The sequence below is a fragment of the Chaetomium globosum genome, genomic scaffold (assembly GCF_000143365.1).
Source record: "Chaetomium globosum CBS 148.51 scaffold_4 genomic scaffold, whole genome shotgun sequence".
Taxonomy (NCBI): domain Eukaryota; kingdom Fungi; phylum Ascomycota; class Sordariomycetes; order Sordariales; family Chaetomiaceae; genus Chaetomium; species Chaetomium globosum.
In genome coordinates, this window is record NT_165979.1 from 3698405 (window position 1) to 3719140 (window position 20736).

At 56.2% G+C, this 20736-nt stretch overlaps 9 protein-coding genes across 9 annotated transcripts in view; 4 read left to right on the forward strand and 5 right to left on the reverse strand.

Moving 5' to 3' along the window:
* Positions 1–1273, reverse strand: part of CHGG_04914 (uncharacterized protein) — a gene marked incomplete at both ends in the record, with an annotated part of 3170 nt that extends 1897 nt beyond the window's left edge. The window contains 2 exons of the mRNA XM_001224127.1: positions 91–1061; positions 1146–1273. Coding sequence (XP_001224128.1) covers positions 91–1061; positions 1146–1273 — 1099 coding nt within the window. The remainder of the gene's footprint in view (positions 1–90; positions 1062–1145) is intronic.
* A 423-nt stretch (positions 1274–1696) lies between these two features.
* Positions 1697–4078, forward strand: CHGG_04915 (uncharacterized protein; the record flags this gene model as incomplete). The annotated part of the gene is made up of 6 exons (XM_001224128.1): positions 1697–1814; positions 2751–2754; positions 2946–3038; positions 3108–3337; positions 3391–3823; positions 3958–4078. 6 exons carry the CDS (start codon positions 1697–1699, stop codon positions 4076–4078), a joined length of 999 nt encoding a protein of 332 aa, XP_001224129.1.
* Positions 4079–4790: 712 nt separating this feature from the next.
* On the reverse strand, positions 4791–7197 carry CHGG_04916 (uncharacterized protein; the record flags this gene model as incomplete). Its single annotated transcript, XM_001224129.1, has 2 exons — positions 4791–6292; positions 6345–7197. The coding sequence occupies 2 exons, from the start codon at positions 7195–7197 to the stop codon at positions 4791–4793; spliced, it is 2355 nt and encodes a 784-aa protein (XP_001224130.1).
* A 453-nt stretch (positions 7198–7650) lies between these two features.
* On the forward strand, positions 7651–8553 carry CHGG_04917 (uncharacterized protein; the record flags this gene model as incomplete). Its single annotated transcript, XM_001224130.1, has 4 exons — positions 7651–7860; positions 7923–8003; positions 8154–8481; positions 8531–8553. 4 exons carry the CDS (start codon positions 7651–7653, stop codon positions 8551–8553), a joined length of 642 nt encoding a protein of 213 aa, XP_001224131.1.
* A 521-nt stretch (positions 8554–9074) lies between these two features.
* Positions 9075–10574, reverse strand: CHGG_04918 (uncharacterized protein; the record flags this gene model as incomplete). Its single annotated transcript, XM_001224131.1, has 1 exon — positions 9075–10574. One exon carries the CDS (start codon positions 10572–10574, stop codon positions 9075–9077), a length of 1500 nt encoding a protein of 499 aa, XP_001224132.1.
* Positions 10575–11419: 845 nt separating this feature from the next.
* Positions 11420–12587, forward strand: CHGG_04919 (uncharacterized protein; the record flags this gene model as incomplete). The annotated part of the gene is made up of 4 exons (XM_001224132.1): positions 11420–11474; positions 11554–11747; positions 11830–11894; positions 11948–12587. The coding sequence occupies 4 exons, from the start codon at positions 11420–11422 to the stop codon at positions 12585–12587; spliced, it is 954 nt and encodes a 317-aa protein (XP_001224133.1).
* Positions 12588–13748: 1161 nt separating this feature from the next.
* CHGG_04920 (uncharacterized protein) lies at positions 13749–15828 on the reverse strand (the record flags this gene model as incomplete). The annotated part of the gene is made up of 5 exons (XM_001224133.1): positions 13749–13819; positions 13892–14065; positions 14132–15128; positions 15192–15724; positions 15783–15828. The coding sequence occupies 5 exons, from the start codon at positions 15826–15828 to the stop codon at positions 13749–13751; spliced, it is 1821 nt and encodes a 606-aa protein (XP_001224134.1).
* A 1507-nt stretch (positions 15829–17335) lies between these two features.
* On the forward strand, positions 17336–18049 carry CHGG_04921 (uncharacterized protein; the record flags this gene model as incomplete). Its single annotated transcript, XM_001224134.1, has 3 exons — positions 17336–17425; positions 17500–17661; positions 17783–18049. The coding sequence occupies 3 exons, from the start codon at positions 17336–17338 to the stop codon at positions 18047–18049; spliced, it is 519 nt and encodes a 172-aa protein (XP_001224135.1).
* Positions 18050–19048: 999 nt separating this feature from the next.
* On the reverse strand, positions 19049–20362 carry CHGG_04922 (uncharacterized protein; the record flags this gene model as incomplete). Its single annotated transcript, XM_001224135.1, has 2 exons — positions 19049–19994; positions 20073–20362. 2 exons carry the CDS (start codon positions 20360–20362, stop codon positions 19049–19051), a joined length of 1236 nt encoding a protein of 411 aa, XP_001224136.1.
* Positions 20363–20736: the final 374 nt, after the last annotated feature.

Below are 20736 nucleotides of genomic sequence, written 5' to 3' on the forward strand. Positions count from 1 at the left end.
AACACATCCGCAAACAATTCGTCGGTCCACGGCTCCCTCGATCGGGGAAGTCATGCTCGTATCCAGCCCGAAGCTATTGACCAGACTCACTCCAATCAGAGCCGAAGAGATCATCGAGCTGCCGTAGCTCACCGCGCTCGTGTTGGAGTCGGTACTGGCTGTCGACCGGACCACGAGCTAGGCGAGAGGCCCATGCTGCTGCGCGCAGCCGCAGGACACGGCCGCGGGGCTGCCGAGGCACTTGGCGACGGTTGGCGAGACCGCCGGTGGTCAACTGCAGTGCAGACTTGAAGGTTGCGCCCCTCAGAAGGTCGGAATCATGCGGGGTAGCAAAAAGTTGGGCGTCGAAGGTGGAAGGGGTGCTCATCGTCGCGGGTGGGAAGGGGTAGCCCGAGATTGGGTATGGCGATGGCGTAAATCCCGACCCAGGTTGCCATTGAGTAAAAGTCTCGGTCGAGTCGAGCTCGGGGAGGGCCGGGACCGTGGGCATGAGGAGCGCCTGGGGATCGATGCCATCGCCGGGAGCTGGCGCAGGAGTGGGCTCAAGGAGGGGAGCTGGCGCAGGAGTGGGGTCGAGGATGGACACTTCGAAGGAATCGATTTCAAGAATCTCGGTCGATGGCAGCTCGCTCGCGTTGGCATCGGTGGTGGGGATGTTCAGGGAGTCGTAGCTCGGAGGCGGCTGTCGCAAAACTTCGTCGTCGATAAAAGCGGCGCCAGGTCCCCTCTTGCCCTTATGCCCAAGCGAGTGGAAGAAGGTCTTCGCCAGTGACAGCATCTTCCTCCTCTTCGATGGATGGCCCAAACACCTCTTGCATTTGAGGTCGTCGAAGCGTTCCAACCTCATGTGATCGTAACACCAATACTCTCCCGAGGCAAGATACCTGCACTTTGCTAAGTGCTTGAGCATCGACTCGTGGTCCAGGAACCGCTGCGTACATCTCAGCAGCGGGCATTCCAGCCGTTCCTGGGGAGTCATGCGTGTGGACGAGTTTCGTTTCACCGCCGCCCAGACGATGAATCTGTGCCTGGCACAATCTTCTTGGGATGTTTCTTTGGTTCTGTATATATGGTCAGGCCCAACATTGATTCGGCTTGAGACAATAACAATGACAACAACAGCGAACAGCGATCTAGATACGTACACGCAAGACAAGGCATCGTGGTGCTGGCTAGGTTCGAGATGGAGATCCGAGTTGGACAGCGTCGGGCACGTGCTTGTGTTTTCATCTCCATTTCGAGACCCCGACCGGCCGCCATTTCGGACGGCCATGTCGGGCCAAAGCGAGCGGTCCTCCAGGAGAGAGGGGAAACGTTTTTTGTTATCCATCTGACTGATGGTGTTGACCTCAGGCCGGCGCAAATCGAACGGACCCCAACTGTAACAACCAATAGGGCCAAGAATGGAAGAGGGGCAACGCTCAAGGGAGAAAAAAAGCGAAGAATGAATGAATGGGCAATGTGCACGAAATCCAACGGAAAGGCAGCAAGCTCATCCGCCCACCCCAATTTTTTTTTTCCTATATTTCTGTTTGTGCGGATTGCGTGGTGCCAACGAGGCGTGAGGAGTTTGCGGGATCGTCACCGAGGTCCTATGGGTGCTCTTCTCACCAAAACCCGAAATCCAGACGCTATGGCGCGCGTGCTTAGGACTTGGTAGGACTTGTGGTCTGAAAGGCGGCAGGTGCTGTGGGCGATGGCGCTCGGCGATTGGCTGCCTCTCGTGACTCTCTCCGACTTGCCGTCCACCGCAAAGCTGCAGCAGGCATTGGGGTGCAGGAACGGAACCGCACCAGGCAGCGAACGGCGCGGGGGTGCGATGGCTGGGTGACAGATGGCAGCCACTGCCGCGTCGCAGGGCAACTCACCTCCTTTCCGTTTCCGGCAACAGGATTCTGCCTTGTCAGCTTGATGTGGCCCAGGCGCCGATTTGAATCAATGAGAATGCGCCCAGAAACGGAGAAGGACCACAAGGCGGACTCGGGCGAACTCTTTGCGAGCGAAGGGCCTTGGCGAACACTAACAGGCGACAACATCACCGCACCCAAACTGCGAGGATCTTAGTTCCGTACTGTTATCATTGATCGGAACTGTGGCTGAAGTAGGATGAGGCACGATTTGCGGCGATGAGAGGAGGAGCTCAGGCACGAACAATTGGAGACCAGACAGGGATGTAACGTCGTTCGTTGCCGTCGCAAACCAGAAGTGTGTCGACCATCATCGAAGTCCAGATCAACGTAATTTGTACCTTGCCTTGCATCTAACCCACCACGTTGCCACTTCCATCCAAAAAATTGTGGGAAAAAGGCTTCCAAGCCAAACCAGGAAAGGCAAGGAAACCGATTAAAGGGTCGGAAAAGGGTTTCCTCGCATCCTCTGTGACGCACACGTATGGTCTTCGTTCATCAAACTTTCAAAGTAGAACAACTAGTCTTAACTCCCTCGTCCTCACAAACATATAACTAAGGGCCGAGTCCATTTGGCCTGCCCGTTCAGTGGTTTCGGGTCCCGCTTGTGGACCCCGCCGTCACAAGCACAGACGGAGGGGCAACCCGGCGAGGGGTGGGTGGCACACGCAAATAACTTTTTGTCGGCTGCCCAACGTTAAACCCAATCAACAACTTTCCACCGCATTCTCTACCTACCTAACCGCGCATTTCCATACCGAAGCCCTCGCGCTACGACGCCAAATCAGCAATCCATCAAATTCTGATAAAATATCTGCAGTCATGCCTGGTCCACGCAAACAGTGGGGTAAGTCGCGATTTGTTCCTCTACCCCGCCATTTCTCGCAAGACCACAATTTTGGCGCGCGAGGGACGGGGTTTGCTGTTGGCAGGATGGATGCTTTCACCTGTGCCTCATCAACAACATCCGAAACCAAGATGACGAGCCGAGCTTTAACTTATAGAAAGCAACCATGCTAACGTGTAGTTCTTGTAGAGGAGGAAGAGGAGGAGTCCAGCTCAGCTCCGAACTCCCCGGTTGTCGGCGCCGGGCGTCGCAAATTCGACGACGAGGAAGCTGAGGATAGCGATGTACGTCTTGCTCCCGTGGACGTCCGATAACAACACGACAATTCCCGGGCTAACCTGCCACGGCCATAGGTTCCTAGAATCCTGGGATGCTGCCGAAGACTCCGAGGTGGAGCGCGAAGAAGGCAAAGAAGGTCGCAGAAGCCAAGGGCCAAGGCGGAAGCAGAAGCAGCTGCCTAATAAGAAGAGCAAGTCCCAGAGGATAGCAGAGCGTCAGGTCAGAACGTGCTCAGGCTCAGGGCAGAGGCTCGATGACGAGGACAGCGAGGAGGAAACCGAGGCACAGGCGCGCGAGCGCTTACGTCCGCACCGAGAAGGAATCCGATCTGCGCCACGCCGAAGACCTCTTTGGTAGCATTGGCATCAGCAGCGGGGCGCAAGGCTACGACAGCCGGGAGCGCCGTCCCGATCGACGCGAGCGATCCCAGCAAGACGGTCGACCTCTCTGCGCTCCCGCTATTCAAGCCCGGGACAAAGCTGCAGTTCGAGCAGCTGCGCAACGTTCTGGGCCCCATCCTGTCGGGCAGCTCCAAGAAGGCGCACTACACCCTCTTCCTGCAGGAGTTCACCAAGCAACTAGCCAAGGAGCTGCCGAGCGACCAAATTAAGAAGATCGCCAGTACTCTGACTGCTCTCAGCAACGAGAAGATGAAGGAAGAAAAGGCTGCTGATAAGGGCGGCAAGAAATCGAAGGCCGCAAAGACTAAGACTTCTCTTGCCGGCGTGAGCCGTGGTGGTGGAATGGCAGACACGGCCGCCTACGATGATGATGATGCTGGCTTTGGCGAGTAAGTGGTTTTGACGCTCTTGTCCCTCAACCCCCGAGTCTAACATTTGTCCTCAGCGACGATTTCATGTGAAAGCCTAGCGCCATGACCCGTTAATTCGCCGGATGGCCCCCATGTGATTCTCTCCAAAACAGAGGAGAACAGGTGATAGCCTCGCCGGTAGTACCACGATCAGCGGCAACAATAACACCTACGGGCAAGCCCTGCGCGGGACCGGCACGGGACCTCGCTTACAGCCTGTCGAGTCACGGCTGAGACACAATGTTGTCCCTGCAAGGGGTTGTTGGGGCAGGAAGGGGGCTACCTAGTCCATAGGTCCGCCAAGACAGCGTTGATCTATCTGGGAATGGTAGTCAGTGGTTAGCTAAATTGAAGAAGGTGTGTAGAGGATAGCTCCACTAGCGAATAACAATATTGCTTTAACCCGAACAATAACGAGCGTGCCCCCCCCCCCCCCCCTCCACCATCCGGTAACCCCAGCTTTTCGCAAGTCATAATTGAATCCATGTCCCAATGTGAAAATGACATTGTAATGGGATTCCCCAACCGGCCGGGGCCCAAGTCCCCGCTATTTGAATATAGAGTGGACGATTTGTAGATATGGGGGAGAAGCAATACCCGCAAAATCCCAAAATAGTGTAACTATCGAATCACGTCTCTTGATACAACAATGACGCTTAGGTGTTGGAACTACCGCCCACGCTTGGGCTGCCATCCAGACACCGATACGCGCTGGGCGTGACTTTGCCTCCCCAAACCAGTCATAAAACTACCGTCATCCCAAGCCACAACGCCATTTTTGCGCTCACCCATACAACCCAAATTAACACCAACATGAGTTCCGCCAACCCCCCCCTATTTTATTTTCATAATCCCCCCTCCCTGTTTTCGTACACATCACATTCAAAACGCCGCCAGAGTCGAGAGAAAAGAACGGGCGCCTCGCAACCCCCCCCAAAAGAACCGTCTACATCAAATCCCCCGCCACGCCCGCCAGCAACGCATGCACCACCAAACTGACAGTCCATAACCCCACGCGCTTGAAGCGACGAACCCGGCTCTGCTGATCCACCACGTCCTGGGCAAAGGCCGAGTAGATCTCGGCGCTGGTGTCGTCCATGAGGCCGCAGTCCCAGACGGTCCAGGCGCCGTCAAAGTCCTGCAGGCGCTTGACGATGCGGCAGGTGATGGGGATGTAGGTGCGCTTGGCGTTGATGTAGGCGACGATGGGCCGCACCAGGGCCTGGTTGACGTAGCTGATGTGCGGGTTGTTGAAGAGCGGCACCGCGGCGCGCACGTCGTTGAGGTGGATGCGCATGTCCATGACGAGATAGGAGGGTGCGTCTTCTTCTTCTTCTTGTTGTTGTTGTTCTGCTTCGTCACCGGCTTTTTCTGCGGGTGACGACGAGGGTGGGCTGGGGGCGGTGGTGGAGATGGCCTCTTCGAGAGGGGAGGAATAATGCATGGCGTTGATGTCGTTGTTGACTGAGACGCCCGACGCATAATTATCAATGGTGTTTGGTTGGGGTTTGCGGCTGCGGACGTTGGTGTTGTCGAGGATTTGGATGTAGCGGTTGCTTGTCACAGCTTCTTCCATCTTGTCGTAAAACTCAGCCACCACTTTGCCGATGCCCTCTGCGGGGTCGGTCGGGAACATGACGTCGGCGACGATGTCCACGTTGCCTTCGTAGATCCAGCCAAACGGCCCTTCAACGCCACGGTTCAGGTGGTCAATCTTGAGCCCATCTATGCGCAACCGAGAGAACTTCTTCCAAACAGATGAATCGCCGAATTCGTCCTGGCGCCGCTCCTTAGCAGAGGATATGCCGTGTATTTGACGAGGGTGAATAGTGAACAGTGACCCATCATACGAACCCGACATGTGTGACGCAGAGAGAAAGTCGTAGAAGAGCCATTGCTTCCTCAGTTGAGGGAGCTCGCAGGAGAAGATGGAGACGGAAAACGGACGGAACCCGTTTGGTTGGTGGATTGTGACCAACAAATCTTCCATCCTGAAATGATCCAGCTCGAAATCTCCTGGGTTGTGTTCGTGCCGATACGTAAGCGGGTCCACGGGCTCAGCATTCCACTGAACCGATGTCCTGTCCACCACGCCTCGGACGCCCTTGACCTCGACGTCTTTCAGAAGGCCCTTGCCGTTCCACCACTTGATGAACGATAAAGTAACGTTGACCGTGTCAATTGTCACGTCAAACTGCGTGTAATTGCCGTCGTCTTCTTCCTCCACGGCTGCGTCCAGGCCTGCCTTCCTTGCGGCAGCCGCTTCCGCGGCAGCGTTGGAAGATCCCTTCTTCACAGTGGACTTCCCCTGACCCGGCCGCCGAGAGACAAAAACATTACGAAAAGTGATGACGTTGTCTTTCCATTTCGGCACGATGGCCGATTCGAACACCACAGTGAGGCCGGCTGATTGGGTGAGATAGTCACCGATCCACTTGGCAAGAGTTTCTGATATCCCGTCAGCCCTGTCTTTTGGAGTTAGTGAACTGGGGACACTTACCCTGCGCGAAAACGGTGTTGATGGTGAGAATAATGAGGGAGAAAAAGGTCGTGGTTCCGACCAAAATCCACACAAGGTGCCCAAACAAGAACCATGAAACGAATGCTCCCCATTCGTCTGCATTCCACGGCCGCATGCTCCTGATAGAGAACCATTTGAACCGTACTTTCAAACGTTCGCGGAACCCGCTGGCCGCGGAAAGCAGCTCCTCTTTTGTTGGCCGGTGCGGCATCTTCGGGAGATGCAGGTATTTGGACATTGAGTCCGCCAAAGACTCGTGCTCGGGGGTCCCGGGGGCCGGTGGCCCGGCGGGTGTCTGTTGTGGTGGTTCGGGCTCCTGCTTCGGAGAAACCAACTTGCTCTTCTCCCCTTCCCCCTTCGTCCCCGAATTCCCCGAGCTACTCGCCCTCGTGTCAGACCCTACAGCACGCCCCGGTCCGCCTTTGGCTTGCCGACTCCGACGCCATGCTTGCTTAACCAGATAGCTTAGATTCGCCCTCTGTCCGGAGCTGCCAACGAGTACCAAGTCTGCCGCTGCGGTGCATGTCGTCACAACCGTGCTCGTGGATGCCGGACTGGAGCTTATTCCAAGCAGAAGAAGGCCGCCCGAGGTGCAGCTCTTTCGGACATTGTTGGGTGAGACCCGCGCGGGGTAGGGTTGGAAGAATCGTCGGGCAGTGTGGAAGAAACGGGCGTTCTGGCTGTGTGTTGTGTTGAATAAGGACTGCCCCGCAGATGGTTGACTTGAGAGCGGGCGTCGTGTTGGGAGTCTTTCGGTGAGGATTATAACGGAACTGCGAATCGAGCCCCAAAACTGACGGCCCAGCTGGGTCGTCGTTGGCCCAGAGGTCATTGTTGAAAGACGTGCCGCCGCACATAGACCTCTAAAGGTAAGCCTCAGGCCATTGTCGAGGACGATCGTCGATGCACGTCTCGAGAGGGGTGTTGAGGGTGGCTGGCCCAAGCTAGGTACCTAATAGAGGGGAGCTGAGCAAGCAGCGAACGAAACGAAACCTTGGAACGCGCTGTGCATGAAAGGCTTGTCGGCGATGACGCCCGAGCCGGGACTGCAGGGGTTGCATTGTAAAACCAGGGTGTGTAGCCAATGGATAAGACTGGATTTTGCCAGTGGGTCCACCATTTTTTGAACGAATTTCGACCCCACCATATCAAAATCGCAGCAACAAATTGAAGACGGTGAACACACCCGACCGACGATAACCTCGACAGCCCCTCTTTCTGATCGAACCGTTTTTGCCCCATCTCTAGCCGCTACCGATAAGTTAATTAATCGACACTCGCCACGATGCCCGCGCCAACAGCCCTCCTTCAGCCAGCGGCCGTCCCCGAAGCGGCCCTCGTGCCTGTGCCTGAGCAAGAGGATGAGCTCCTTGTCGACATGCAAGATGCCAACACGGTCGACCCTACCGCTATTGCGCCGCCGACAACCGCCGAAGAAACTGATATGGTAGTGGACGAGGAGGGACGGCCAAGGTTTGCGCCAGGGAAGGATATCGTAGGTTGGGTCGACAAATCACGGAGGAGGACTTCTACTGATGCCCTGCTCTCCGTCCGCAGGACCCCGTTCGCCGTGCCGAGACAAGAAAGATCCCCATCCCGCCAAACCGCATGTCTGCATTGAAGAGCAACTGGTCCAAGGTCCGTCCCCTTCCCCTAACTCGCTTCCCCCCTTAGCCGGAGTTCACTAACACCTTTTCAGATGTACGCCCCCTCTCCGATACCCTCCCCCACGAACCCCCTCCCACTAACCTGCGATCTAGCTACCCCCCACTCGTCGACCACTGCAAGCTCCAAGTGCGCATGAACATCAAGGAGAAGCGCGTCGAGCTGCGGTCCTCCAAATTCACCACATCCAACGACTCGCTACAGATGGGCGCCGACTTTGTGTCAGCCTTCGCGATGGGCTTCGACATCGATGACGCAATCGCGCTGCTACGTCTAGACTCGCTGTATATTCAGTCCTTCGACATCAAGGATGTCCGCCAGACGCTTGGGCAGGACGCGCTGGGCCGCGCCATTGGGCGGATTGCGGGCAAGGACGGGGTATGTCGGTTTTTCAAGTTCCACGCATTCGCCCTCGCGAAGGCGGAGGGCTGTGTTGTTGTGTATGGGGGATGTGCTGACAATTCGAACAGAAAACCAAGTTTGCGATCGAGAATGGTGAGTTATTGCTGCGGGCCGTGGGTGAGAGGGATGAGGCTAACGGAGGACCGCAGCGACGAAAACACGTATTGTGCTCGCCGGATCAAGGGTGCATATTCTCGGTGCTTTCGAGAACATTGGGATGGCGCGTGAAAGGTGCGTTTTTCTTGAAAATTGAAGATTAAAACTTGACTGACTCCCCCTAGCATCGTCTCGTTGGTACTCGGTGCCCAACCAGGCAAGGTCTACAACGGCCTAAGGATAATCGCCTCGCGGATGAAGGAGAGGTTTTAGTCGGGACATGATGTGGGGAAAAGCATTGGGGGCATGGCTGGTCGGCGTTTGGGCGTATTTGTGGCTTGTCTGTCATGCATGAATGAAAATAGATCTTCATAACTACCCAGTACCGGGGCCTGCAAGAACGCCAACCCAACCGTGCAGTATCGATAAAAAGTCTGGCGTGCTTCCCTTCCACCCCTTGAAGCTCCGCTGGGTATCATAGTCCTGACCGTCGTCCTATAGCAAAATCATCGCCGCCCAGATCCCCAACATCATCAAACCATTTCCTCAACTAGCCGCCTTCTTCACATGCACCTCCATCTGGTTCACATCGTCGGGATCTACATCGATCTCCGAAACGAGCGCGTCCTCCTCCAGCCTCTCCCCATCAAAGTAGATCGCAACAGACCACTCCGGCCCAATATCCCGCTGCGTGCGGAACGCCTCGATCAGCATTTCCACATCCGTCTCCTCCCTGGTCGTCAGCTTCAGCGCCTCGTGCTCCTTGGCCTTGAGCACGACGCGGATCCCCTTCTTTTTCGGGGTTGCCGCAGCCGCAGCCTCCCCACCCCCCGCACCAGCACCAGCGCCAGCCCCCCTCCCATCCACCCCATACTCCCCGTCCTCCTCCTCTTTCTCCCCCAACTTCAACGCCCACTCCTTCCCACGATTCTCCAGATACTCGGCATAGGCCTCCTCAGTCCACACCTCGAGATGCAGCCCATCCCGCACATACCCATCCCCATGCGCACCGCGCAGCGCCCCCCGCGCATCGACCCTTACCCCCAGCGCCGCGAGGGTGCTATGACCATAAATCTTATTCCCCTTCCAGGTCAGGAAAAACCGGCCCGCGGCGATGGGCGCGGCGGCAAAGACCGGGTCGCGGGCGCGCAGCTCTTCGAGGACGTCCACCTTCTGGCTGACCCACACGTCGAGCAGCAGCTGCACGCCCTGGTTGAGGCGGCGCTGGGCGATGACGGGCAGCTCGCAGCCGGGGAGGCGCGAGCTGATGAAGATCTTGACGACGGCTTTTTGGTCGTCGGCGGCTTGCAGGGCGCGCGCTTTGGTGATCCATTCGGAGAAGTCGGCTTCGGCGGGTTGTTTGGGGGGGGAGGGGGAGGTGAAGGGGTTGGGGTTGGGGAGGATTTCGATGGGGGAGGAGAGTTCGGTGGGTGGTTCGGTTTCTGGGCGGAGGCGGGTTGCAGGGTTGGTTAGGTCGTTTTGTTGTTGGGGGAGGGATGTAGGGGGTTTGGCGTCGGAGTCGGAGTCGGAGTCGTCGGTGATGGTGACGGGGAGGGCGGGTGAGCCGTTCTGGTTTTGGGACCTGGTTCTCCGTGAAGACGCTGCCTTTGGGCTTGCTCGATTTGAGCTTGGTGTTCTTAGGATCGTTTGTGCTGAGGAAGGCAGGGGAGGTGTGGACGATCTTCGGGGTCGAATTATTTCTTTCCCCTTGCCCTTCACGTCCATTATTAGATCATCATCGGATCCGTCCCCGGCAGTCGTCGATTGCTTGCGGGAATGTGTCGGGTCGCTCGATGAGCTCGACGAGAGCTTCCTTCGCTTCCGATCATTTTGGCTTTGATCCTTCTCTTCTTCCGCTTCTTTGGCTTCGCGGAGAACCTCGGGAAAGACTTCTTTTGAGTGACGAAACAGATCCAAGTCGTTGTCCTCATCGGGTTTCTTTGGCTCTTCGCTCAATCGTTGTTTCCGCGCGACGGTGCGCTTGAAGGGCAGAGCCCTTTTCTTCGGGGCTACATACACGTCGTCTTCAGGCACTACGGTCGCCATTTTGTCGATTTGGGGGCAGCCAATTGAGCGCGGATGTTACAGTTAGTTTTTTTTTGTGTATTCTGTCGTTGTTTCGAGAATGGTGAATGCTAAAACGCGAAAGCGGTGTTGGTCGCGTAAATTGACGTGACCTCAGGTCGTTCCAGAAAGCTGCGATTGTTGGTGGGGCAAACTGCCAAGAATGTTTGGAAGCTTTCCGGATTTGGCTGGACATAAACAGCTTGATGGGATGAGATGAACGTGTGATCGTTGACCTGTTCATACAAGACGACATTCAGTCACTGGTACCTGAATAAATATAATCATTGCCGGATCAATTGCCTAGCTGTTATTCTCAATACAGCTCTGCCGGTTGTATGTACATACATGGTAAGTGCATGCATTCTCATGTCGCCCACACCAACTACTGGCAGAGTGGATCCCTACTGCGAATCCAGCTACAGCCACTGTATAGGTGGTTTCATAATGTATATATTAAGTAACTATGTATGAACGACCAGTGTAAGTGGCTCGCTGTATTCGTGGATGGCGAAGCGCCGAGAGTGAGCATGCAGACTTGAGATGATAACTAAACATTGCGAATGGCTCGTCGTCGTCGCCGATTTAAAGTGGGTCTGACCGAGCTAGCCGAGGTTCCAGGAACGGTAGGTCTATACTTGGCCGATTGCGCCCTCCTATTTCAAGCAAACCAGCTCCTATCTAAAGATTACTCAGAATTTCAACATCTCATTTATCTGTGATTTTGATTCTTAATAGTGACTCCTCGCCCTTGTTGTTCTCCCATTTCTGCCTCCCCCTCATCGCCGCCTGCGCATCCCATCTTCTCGCAGCGCACCGTCAACAACATGTCTATCGCGAAGTCCGAATATCTCAGTAACGCCTGGGCCAACGGCATATTCGGTTCGTGTCTCGCCTGGCCTAGAATTAACAACACTAATTTCTAAGTAAATTAATTATTCACTAACAACTCTTTCTCTAGCCAACCGGGTGTTGTTCATCACTGGCGGTGCCGGAACCATCGGTAGCGCTCAGACACGTGCGCTCGTCCACCTCGGAGCTGATGCCTGCATCATCGGGCGCAATGTCGAGAAGACCGAGGCCGCAGCAAAGGAAATTGCAAAGGTCCGCAACGGAGCCCGGGTACTTGGAATCGGCGGCGTTGATGTCCGCAGCGTGAGTCTCACCTCATTCATGCCTCAGCCATATGAGATTCCCTTGATAAGATAAGATCTGCAGTACTAACCACAACCCTTAGTTCGACTCCCTCAAAGCAGCTGCAGACCGCTGCGTGAAGGAGCTCGGCGCAATCGACTACGTCGTGTAAGCAAGCCTACCTTCCCCTCCCCCCAACCCACACTAACCCCCATCCCCAGCGCCGGCGCAGCAGGCAACTTCATCGCGCCCCTCTCCGGCCTCAGCCCCAACGCCTTCAAAACCGTCATCGACATCGACACCATCGGCACCTTCAACACCATCAAAGCGACCATCCCGCACCTCGTCGCCTCCGCCGCGCGCAACAGCCCCAACCCCCACCCATCAGGCCTCACCGGCGGCCGCTTCCTCGCCGTGTCCGCCACCTTCCACTACACGGGCATGCCGCTGCAGGCGCACGTGTCCGCCGCCAAGGCCGCCATCGACTCCCTCGTGGGGTCGGTATCCATCGAATACGGCCCGCTGGGTGTCACGGCCAACTGCGTGGCCCCCGGCGCTATCGCCGGCACCGAGGGCATGGAGCGCCTGTCGAGCGACCTGATGACGCAGCGCGAGAAGGACCGGGGCGTGCCGAGCGGCCGCTGGGGTACGGTGCGGGATATTGCGGACGCGACGGTGTTTGTGTTTAGTGATGCGGGGAATTATGTCAATGGCACGACGTTGGTGGTGGATGGAGCGGGCTGGCGCAGGCAGGGCGGGTTGGAGGTGGGCGTGGATCCGGGCATGGTGTACCCGGATTATTTGTTGACCGGGGAGGTGAGCAAGCATTTGAAGGATGGACGGAAGAAGGGGAAGTTGTGAAGGGGCTGTATGGTTATTTGTTGTATACAGGGAGGGTGGAACGGCGTGGGGTTTGGCGCAACATCGTCACTTGGTGGTAATGAGTTGGAGCGTGTGGACCGACTTCTATGGTCATTGTTCTTTCTATAAGCAGGCGATTTGTGTATGATGCCTGGTGTAATTCGTGATGTACACAGTACACGGTACAAATGCTTTCTTCAACTTCAAGTGATCCGGAACGAAATGAAACAGTAGGCCCTCCTAACGGGCAGGGGTGTGTGCGGGCATGTGATGGCAGTCAGTCGGCAGAAAGGGGTTAACTATGAATGCGAGTTTGGGGAGCAGCCTCCGGGTTAGCCTTTACCAGGGGACGCCTGGTCGAGTGGAACGGCGTTGCGCTCAACACAGTACGGCTGCCCAGATAACTAACTGTCGAGTGCCCATGCGCGGTATGGCAGACAAGACGGTTTCGTAGGCCCGCCGCCCGGTTGGGTTATCGGCTCGATTGGGCGATCGGCTTTGGCTCTTGGTAAGCTTCCGAATCGGGGGTCCGGGACCTGATCTATCCTGTGGGCTGCTCATTTACACTTCGACCCAGACATTTTCTGCGTACTCCCCTAGTTCTTGAACGCCAATAACAATATCTCGCTCCCCTGGGGCCCGGATCTCTAAGGAAGAGAAGCCTGAATGAGAGTACTAAGTAAAAAAGAAAAGAAAAAAGAAAGAAAAAGAAAAAGGAGAGGAAAAGAAAACTAAAATAAATTGAAGAAAAGAAACCGAGTTAAATAAGAAGTAGACTCTTGGCTTTGGAATGGCTTTCTTTTCGTTCCTCTAGTCGAGCCGTTCGGCGACATTTCATTTCCCCTTGGAGTTCGGCTTTTTTGGCCAGAGAGTGCTGGGCTTTTGCCATTTTTTGGGGGGGCCGTTTCCTTGCGAAAGAGGTAGGGAGGAAGGCGCAAAATAGAACTTGTCGATCTAAACCAATGGATGTTTACTTCCAGAAGTCATCACCACTCCCCAGCATCTGGATGAGCGGGAGGCATTAAATATAATTAAACAAAATCATGAGGAGCCGTCGCGGAAGACCATCGCACAGCAGCAGCCCATTTCCAACTCTTCCAACTCCAATGCTAACGGAAGTAGTCCAAATAAAAACCAAGTACAGAAAGATAAATCCCCGCACTACCGCACCTTGAAGGTCTCGAGCAAGTCGTGGCGGTGGAAGAAACTGCGGACCCGCTTGCCATAGACGTCTGTACAACAACATATCAGTCTCTCGTTGCAATTTCACAGGTGGCGCCACCGGGCTTGGATCTATCACTTACACATGGGAATGCTGAGCACACAGATGCCGACCTGGATGGAGGCGATGATGTTGAACAACGGGGTAGCAAGACTGGTGGTGGCGACGAGCCAATCGAAAGCCTTCAGAGTGAGGGCAAAGCTGAAGACGTTCTTGAAGATGATCATGCAGGTGAAACCCTCGATGGCCAAGTCGCCTGTTGGAGTGTCAGTGTCCGGGCGTCCACCAAATATTGTTACACAAACACAGGAACAAAACGTACGGTAAGCATCAACGATGTACAGGGAACTCGCGACAGCACCGATAACCATGCCGGCCACTTGAAGGGCGAAGAAGACGAGCGGGACGATGTAGGTGTATTTGTAGTTGAGCAGGCCGTCGACAGTGACACCGAATCCATAGAGACCGGCACAGCCTAGAATCATCTGGGGAATGACGAGCAGGATGCGGAATTCGGGCTCGTAGATGCCGTTGTTCAACTTGGTCATGAAGCGCGCGCTCCAGTCGGACAGGGCGCCGGCAATGAGGAAGCCGACAATAGCACCGACGAACGCCGCCGTGTAGGCGTATCCCGTCTTCACTTCGCTCCACCACAGCGGCGGGCCGATGAAGAATTGGGCGAGGATGACGCCGATAAAGACGGTCCAGCCGATCATCAGACCCTGGATCAGGCAGGCCCAGAGAAAGGCGGGCTGCAAGAAGAGCGGCAGGGGTCGCAGGAGCAGTTTCCAGAAGCTCTCGTCCGTCTTCCGTCCGTTGAAGAGAGCTAACGATTGTCTGAACGTCGCTTTGGGGGGTACGGGCTGAGGAGTTCTAGGAGGGGCTGCTGGGCGACCTTGGTCTTCTCGTTGACTTCCGGGTGCGGGTCTTGCCGGCTCTTGTGGGCTATAAGGTGGCGGGGCATCTGTCGTTCCGTCGGTCCCGGTCCGCTTGTTGGCTGCGCCACTCGTCCCTGGCGTCGAAGCGTCACCATTGCTAGAGACGGCCTTTTCCACGTCCTCGGCCGTGGTAGCGGTGTTCCGAGTCGTTGTGTAGTTATCCGTGGTCAGCATGTCGGTGTTCAGGGCTGAGTCTCGGCGGTATGCTGTCTCTGGGCAGAACAAGTAAACGACTGGGAGACAAACGGCGCAAAAGATGGCAACGAAATAGAAGGTCCACCACCATCCGATAGAGCTGGTGATCTTGCCGACTAGGATAGGGGTAAAGAAGGCGCCGCCAAAAACTGCGAGGTTGGTGAAGGCCATGCGGATACCGCGTTGCTGGTTCCATATTAGACTTTACATCCGGTGTGTTGTCCGCACATACATTATATTGGCACTCACATGTACGCAGTATAAGTCTCCCACGGCGACGTTGACAAGCGACTCAAACGGAGCTGTAGCAATGCCCTGGAAAACCCTCGCCGCCACCATGCTTTGATAGTTCTCCCTGCCCTGCGACGCTCCACCCCACGCCGCAGTAATGACCAACATCAGTGTCCCCCCAACGAACAGATGGCGCTTGCCCCAGATGCGGCCCGAAGGGACAAAGATGAAGGCGGCGATGCCCACGCCGAGCAGGTACCAGCCCGTCAGGTCGGCGATCTTGGAAAAGGGCCTGCGGTAGTGGAATGTCAGAGTGAGGGTGTTGGCGGCGAGGATAGGGCCGAGGCAGGTTGCTAAGATGGCGACCATGGAGAGAATGAAGGTGATAAGATCACGTTTCCATAGTGGCCAGTTCAACGGATCGTTTGGGTCGTCGGAGGGCTGGGGGACGAGGATGATGGGCACCGGCCCGCTGGTATCGCACTTGAGGCCATCGGTGCCGTTGGTGGCAAACTGCGGTCGCTCTGGGTCGTCGAAGTATCGGGTCGTCCCTAAAATGTATGGTATAAGCGGGGGTTCGGCAGTTGCGGCACTTGTAGCGTGTCGTACCTGGGACGTGGTCCATGACCGTGTCCTCGAGGATTCCCAGCCCCATCTTGTCGCGACTTCGGCTTCGCCCGTATTTTCTGGTCGGATGAAAATGGCAACTGCCTAAATCAAAGGCAAAGCAGAGCAGCTCACTGTGGAGTGCAGGTTCCAGCGGGCGTATTGAACGTTGGGTGTTCAATGAATGTTCACTACCGGCGTTGGATCAGCCTCCCCGTGACAAAAAATGGGACTCAACCCCCCTGCCTCATGCGTTCGCTCCAGGCGGGGATGCAGTGATGCAGGTCGTTTAAAGTGCAGCCTGGGAGTGTTGGGAGCAGGGATTAAGTGGGTGCTTGGCGGATGACGGCCCGGGAGACCAACCAACAGCCATGTTTACTCGGGGGTGGGGGGGGGGCAGCCCGCAATGTTATAATCATCAGCTTCTGCCGACCAATTGCAGAACACAATCGCGAACGGACGGGGATCGCAATGACAAGCCACCGTCCACCCGAGACCGAATCACCGTTCAACAACAACCCAAAGTTCATCCTATGGTGTCTCGGGACGGTGCAGGCTTTTCCCTCTCGGTCGATATATTGTCGAGGTTTTGAGCTTGTGCAGTTTCACGGAACTTTCCAACCTTCCACACCGCCACGTTGTTTTAAAACACAGGTTGTGTTTACAGCTCCCTCTTTTGGCCATCACTGCCCGGGGAACGCACTCTTGTGATCCCCGAGGCTCCGCCCGGGAAAATGAGACCTGGCGGTTGAGGGATCGGACGGTCGGACTGGCTGGCTGGGCTGAGACCGGCTTTCAGAGGGCCAATGAGCGAGAGAAGAGAAAAAGGCTCGGCTGGAACGATCGATGCGAAGATCGCCTTGCTGACCGAGGATTGTTTGTACGACTGTGACTGAGACTGACACTCGGTCGAGAGAGGTGTTTACCTTGGGTATCACCAAGACGTGTATCGGCGGATAGATGTTTCCTGGAAGCTTCAAAGTTCCCTTACCCATGTTTGAATTCTCAAAGCGGATCCGTCACCGCGGATGGGGTCTGCCTGTGCCAGCATTGGAGAGGTACCTGTAGTGTGACTTGCCCAACTTAGCAAGTCGGTGTATTTGCGAAACGCCCTCAAAAGGACCGAATCACACCTCGAAGCGGCGAAGGAGATCACAACAATCACTCTCAGCCGAAAGTCGTTGCCCAAGAGAAAACTGCAGGTGCGCGTCATGGGAACCCATTTCCGGTAGGGCCGAAAGGGTCAATGGATGCTGCCGTGCCCATCGCCTCCGCTTGCAGCTTGGATCGGTGGGGCACCAGTTCCCAATGGTTGCGGGTGGCGTGTGGCCCTGGTCCGTTCTCCAGGCCCGGAACGTCCCATTGGCGTGGGGAGAGAGCTAGGGCCAATTCGCGTTGGGGTCGGAAACCTCCAAGGTATTTAACTCAGAGCAAGGGGCCGCCGCTTCCACCCCTGGGTGATCCTACGCTCTCAATCACTGCTCGCTATTTTCACCAGACAACTTGACATTCTCCTCAACAACCAATTACCCACCGAAACTATTAAAACCGCCATCATGAAGGTCCCCGCTGCTCTGCTCACCCTCGCCCTCGCCGGCGCTGCCGCCGCCCAAGATGCCGGAGCTTTCGGGCTCCCCGAGTGCGCTGTACGTATTCCCCAAGAGATGTGGCATTAGCAAACAACATGGGCACGTTCGCTAACATGCATGTGCCACGGCAGGCCAGCTGCGCGACCAAGTTCCTGCAGGGCGGTATCGGCAACTGCGGCAAAGACATCGAGTGCATCTGCAGGAACGACACCTTCCTCGGCGAGATCGCGTGCTGCCTGGCCGACGTGTGCAGCGAGGCCGACCAGAAGGCGGCCGTGGTCGCTGCTGCCGGTGTAAGCGAACCCCTCCCCACACCTCAGATAACCATGCACCAGCCAGCACAACAAACAAACAACAAAAACATCCCAACAAGACACACACAAAAAACTAACCCCCCACCCCCTACCCCTCCAGATCTGCGACGCCGTCGGCGTGAGCGACCTCCCGACCGAAGTGGCCTGCGCCACCGCCGCGAGCAGCACCGGCCCCGCCGCCAGCACCACCGCCAGCGGCGCCGGCTCCAACACGTCGCCCGCCCCGACCGGCGGCGCCGCCGGCGCGACCCAGAACCCCGACGCCCAGAGCACCAGCAGCGAGAGCTCCAACCTCGGCCCGCGCCCCACCGCCGCGGCCGGCCTCGGCGCCATTGGCGGCATCATTGCTGCTGTTGCGTTGCTGTAGGCAAGCGAGTGTGCTTTGTGGTGGATGGATAGGTGGATGGCTGTGCGGTGCGGTGCGGTGCGGTGCGGTGCGGTGCTGAAGGGGCATGGCTGCCTGCCTAGGTAGTTGATGGCGGAGGTTAGCCGGAACAGCGATAGGTGTGACCGCAGTTATGGGCTCTGTGTTACGGTTTGATGTTGTTGTACATGATGTATAAGTACCTATGTCTGTACCCGGGGGCGAGAGTGGCTACAGAATGTCGTCGATGCACGTTCGCGGCGCATCTGACAGACTAGCAGCTACATGTTCGCTGGACTTAACATGTACATACGCTCGATTTATTAGCTACTTATCAATAATTCAATTAATACCACACGCACACATCAAAATCCAGAAAGAAAAATAACCGAAGCTGATTTTCAGAGTTGTCAAAAAGCTCACCACCAAGCCCCATTTGCCGGTCGAATGGAGGTTGGTGGCTACGAAACCCCTGAAAACCAGAGTTTTTGCGCCGCGAGGGGGAGTCGAACCGGTCCTCTTTCGATTGGTGTCCAACCGGTCCTCCTCCCAATACCGCTGAGCTAAACCGGTGTTTAGCTTCAATTGGGAGGAGGCGGTAACAGTGTACGTGCGGGAAGTTGTATATATGGTCCAAGCGGGAGGGTGCGTCAGGAAGGTGCGCCAGGTACCTCAAGGAGTTGGGATGAAAGTTGGGATGAAAGTGGGTAGAAGGTGGAGGGGGCAGGGAGCTGACAATCAGGATCAAGTTCTCGAGCGCGTATATAAGTATAAGTCTTGAAATAAATGTTTCCATTCCCTACAGCTGTAAGTTGAATCCTATACCCAATCCAATGCCTTGTATCCCATGCAAGACCATGTAACCCATGCGCAGTGTATGTTCCCAGGGTATCATGACCGTCCTTTTTAACGCCTTTCCGTCTCTATCCTCACTGCCCCCGAACCTTCCGGAATCACCACCTTCTCCCCATCCAACTCCCAGCACACCCCAAACTCCTCTCGTCATCTTCTCCCACCCACACTTCGCCTGCTCCTCCAACACTCCTGCCGGCCGGACCAATACTCCCCCCAAACCGCCTTGTGCGTGTGGCCCGTCATCCTCAGCTCGGCAAACTCCATCAGTTTCGCCCGATACCCATCCACCTGGCCCTTCACCCGCCTCCACACCACCCAATTATCCGCCACCAGCGCCCCCAACACCGCATCCACCTTCCCATCCCTCAACCCATGCCGATTCCGCAGCTCATACGCCCCCGCCAAATCCCCGCGCCGACACGCCGCGTCCAGCACCAGATACGCCACCACCTCGTGCAACTCCACGCTCGTCAAACTCCCACCACCCCCAACACCAGCCCCAACGCTCCCCTCCCCACCCCCCACAGCGCCACCAGCAGCGTCAGTGTGCCACCTCAAAAGATACAGCCCCGCCGGGTGGTACGTCTCATACGCCCCCGCCAACACACCCAGCCGCACGCTGAAGATGTAGACCTGGGCAGCGAAATGGTCGCGGCGGCGCGAGGCGACGAGCCCTTCGCGGAGTTTGCGCAGGGCGGAGAGGATTTGGGGGAGCGTTTCGTCTGCTGGTAGCGGGGGGGGTTTTGCTGTGGTGGTGGTGGTGGAGGGGGATGGTTGTGTTTTGTTGGTTGGTGGAGTTGGGCGGGGGTTAAGGTTGGGTTGCCGCTTTGAGGATTGGTGTTGGGGTGTGGGTGGCTGCTGTTGGGTTTGGATTGGTTGTGGTTGGGTTCGCTGGGTGGGTGGTGGGAGTGGGGAGAGCGTCGTCGGTTGTTGGGAGGAAGAAGAGGTGGTGGTGGTGGACGAAGAGGAGGTTAGGGAGAGGCGGGCGAATTGTTTTTGGAGGTTGGCGCCGTCGCCGGCGGCGGTGCAGAAGGACAGATAGCGTGAGACAATGAGCGAGTAGTAGGATTCTTGTGTTTTGTGGGAGAGGAGTCTGTATTGTAGAGATGTTTGCGTGAGGGCGAGGTCGAGAGAGCGCAATCAAGGGAGGGTTGGGGGTGAGACTACGCACCTCTTCTCGCCTTTCGAGGGGAGGCCGTATTCTGGTACCAGCGGGTCGAGGTCGACCGGCTTCAGCCGCGAGAAATGCCCAGAAGGCGAGCGCCCGTTTTGTTTCAGCATCGAAGCGGCGTTTGTGATGTGGTTTGATGAGAGTCGTCGTTTTAGGGATGGGTCTGTGTTGGTTGTTGCCGTTTTGCCCCGCCACGGAAGATGTGGTGGAACCTCTGCCCCGCGGACAGGCAAGGATTCGAGGGTTTGAGGGTTGGTTGCCCGGCCAACCTTGACCCTGAACCAGACCATGGTCAGTTGTAGGGGGATTCCACACAGAACAAGTCATTTAATGGTTCCAAAAGCACATGAAAAACAACAAGAGCATGTCAATGATTAAGTAATTAAGAACATGGTAGTTATTGTGTTTTTACATCAATCCGCTGGAAATCCAGTCGAGATTAGATAGCCGCCTCTCGGCCTGTCCCTCTGCTTGACATAGCCCCAATGATGCCCTTGAATACTAATTTGAAGTACAATGATAGTCTGCCGTAGTGGTAATGGTGGTTATCAAATAGCTGCCATAACATCGGGTCTTGCATGGTTTAGGTCTTTCACGAGTAGACTCTTCAGATGGGAACCCGTCGGCTTCCAGTTTAATATTAGGAAACCATTGTGTATAGCGG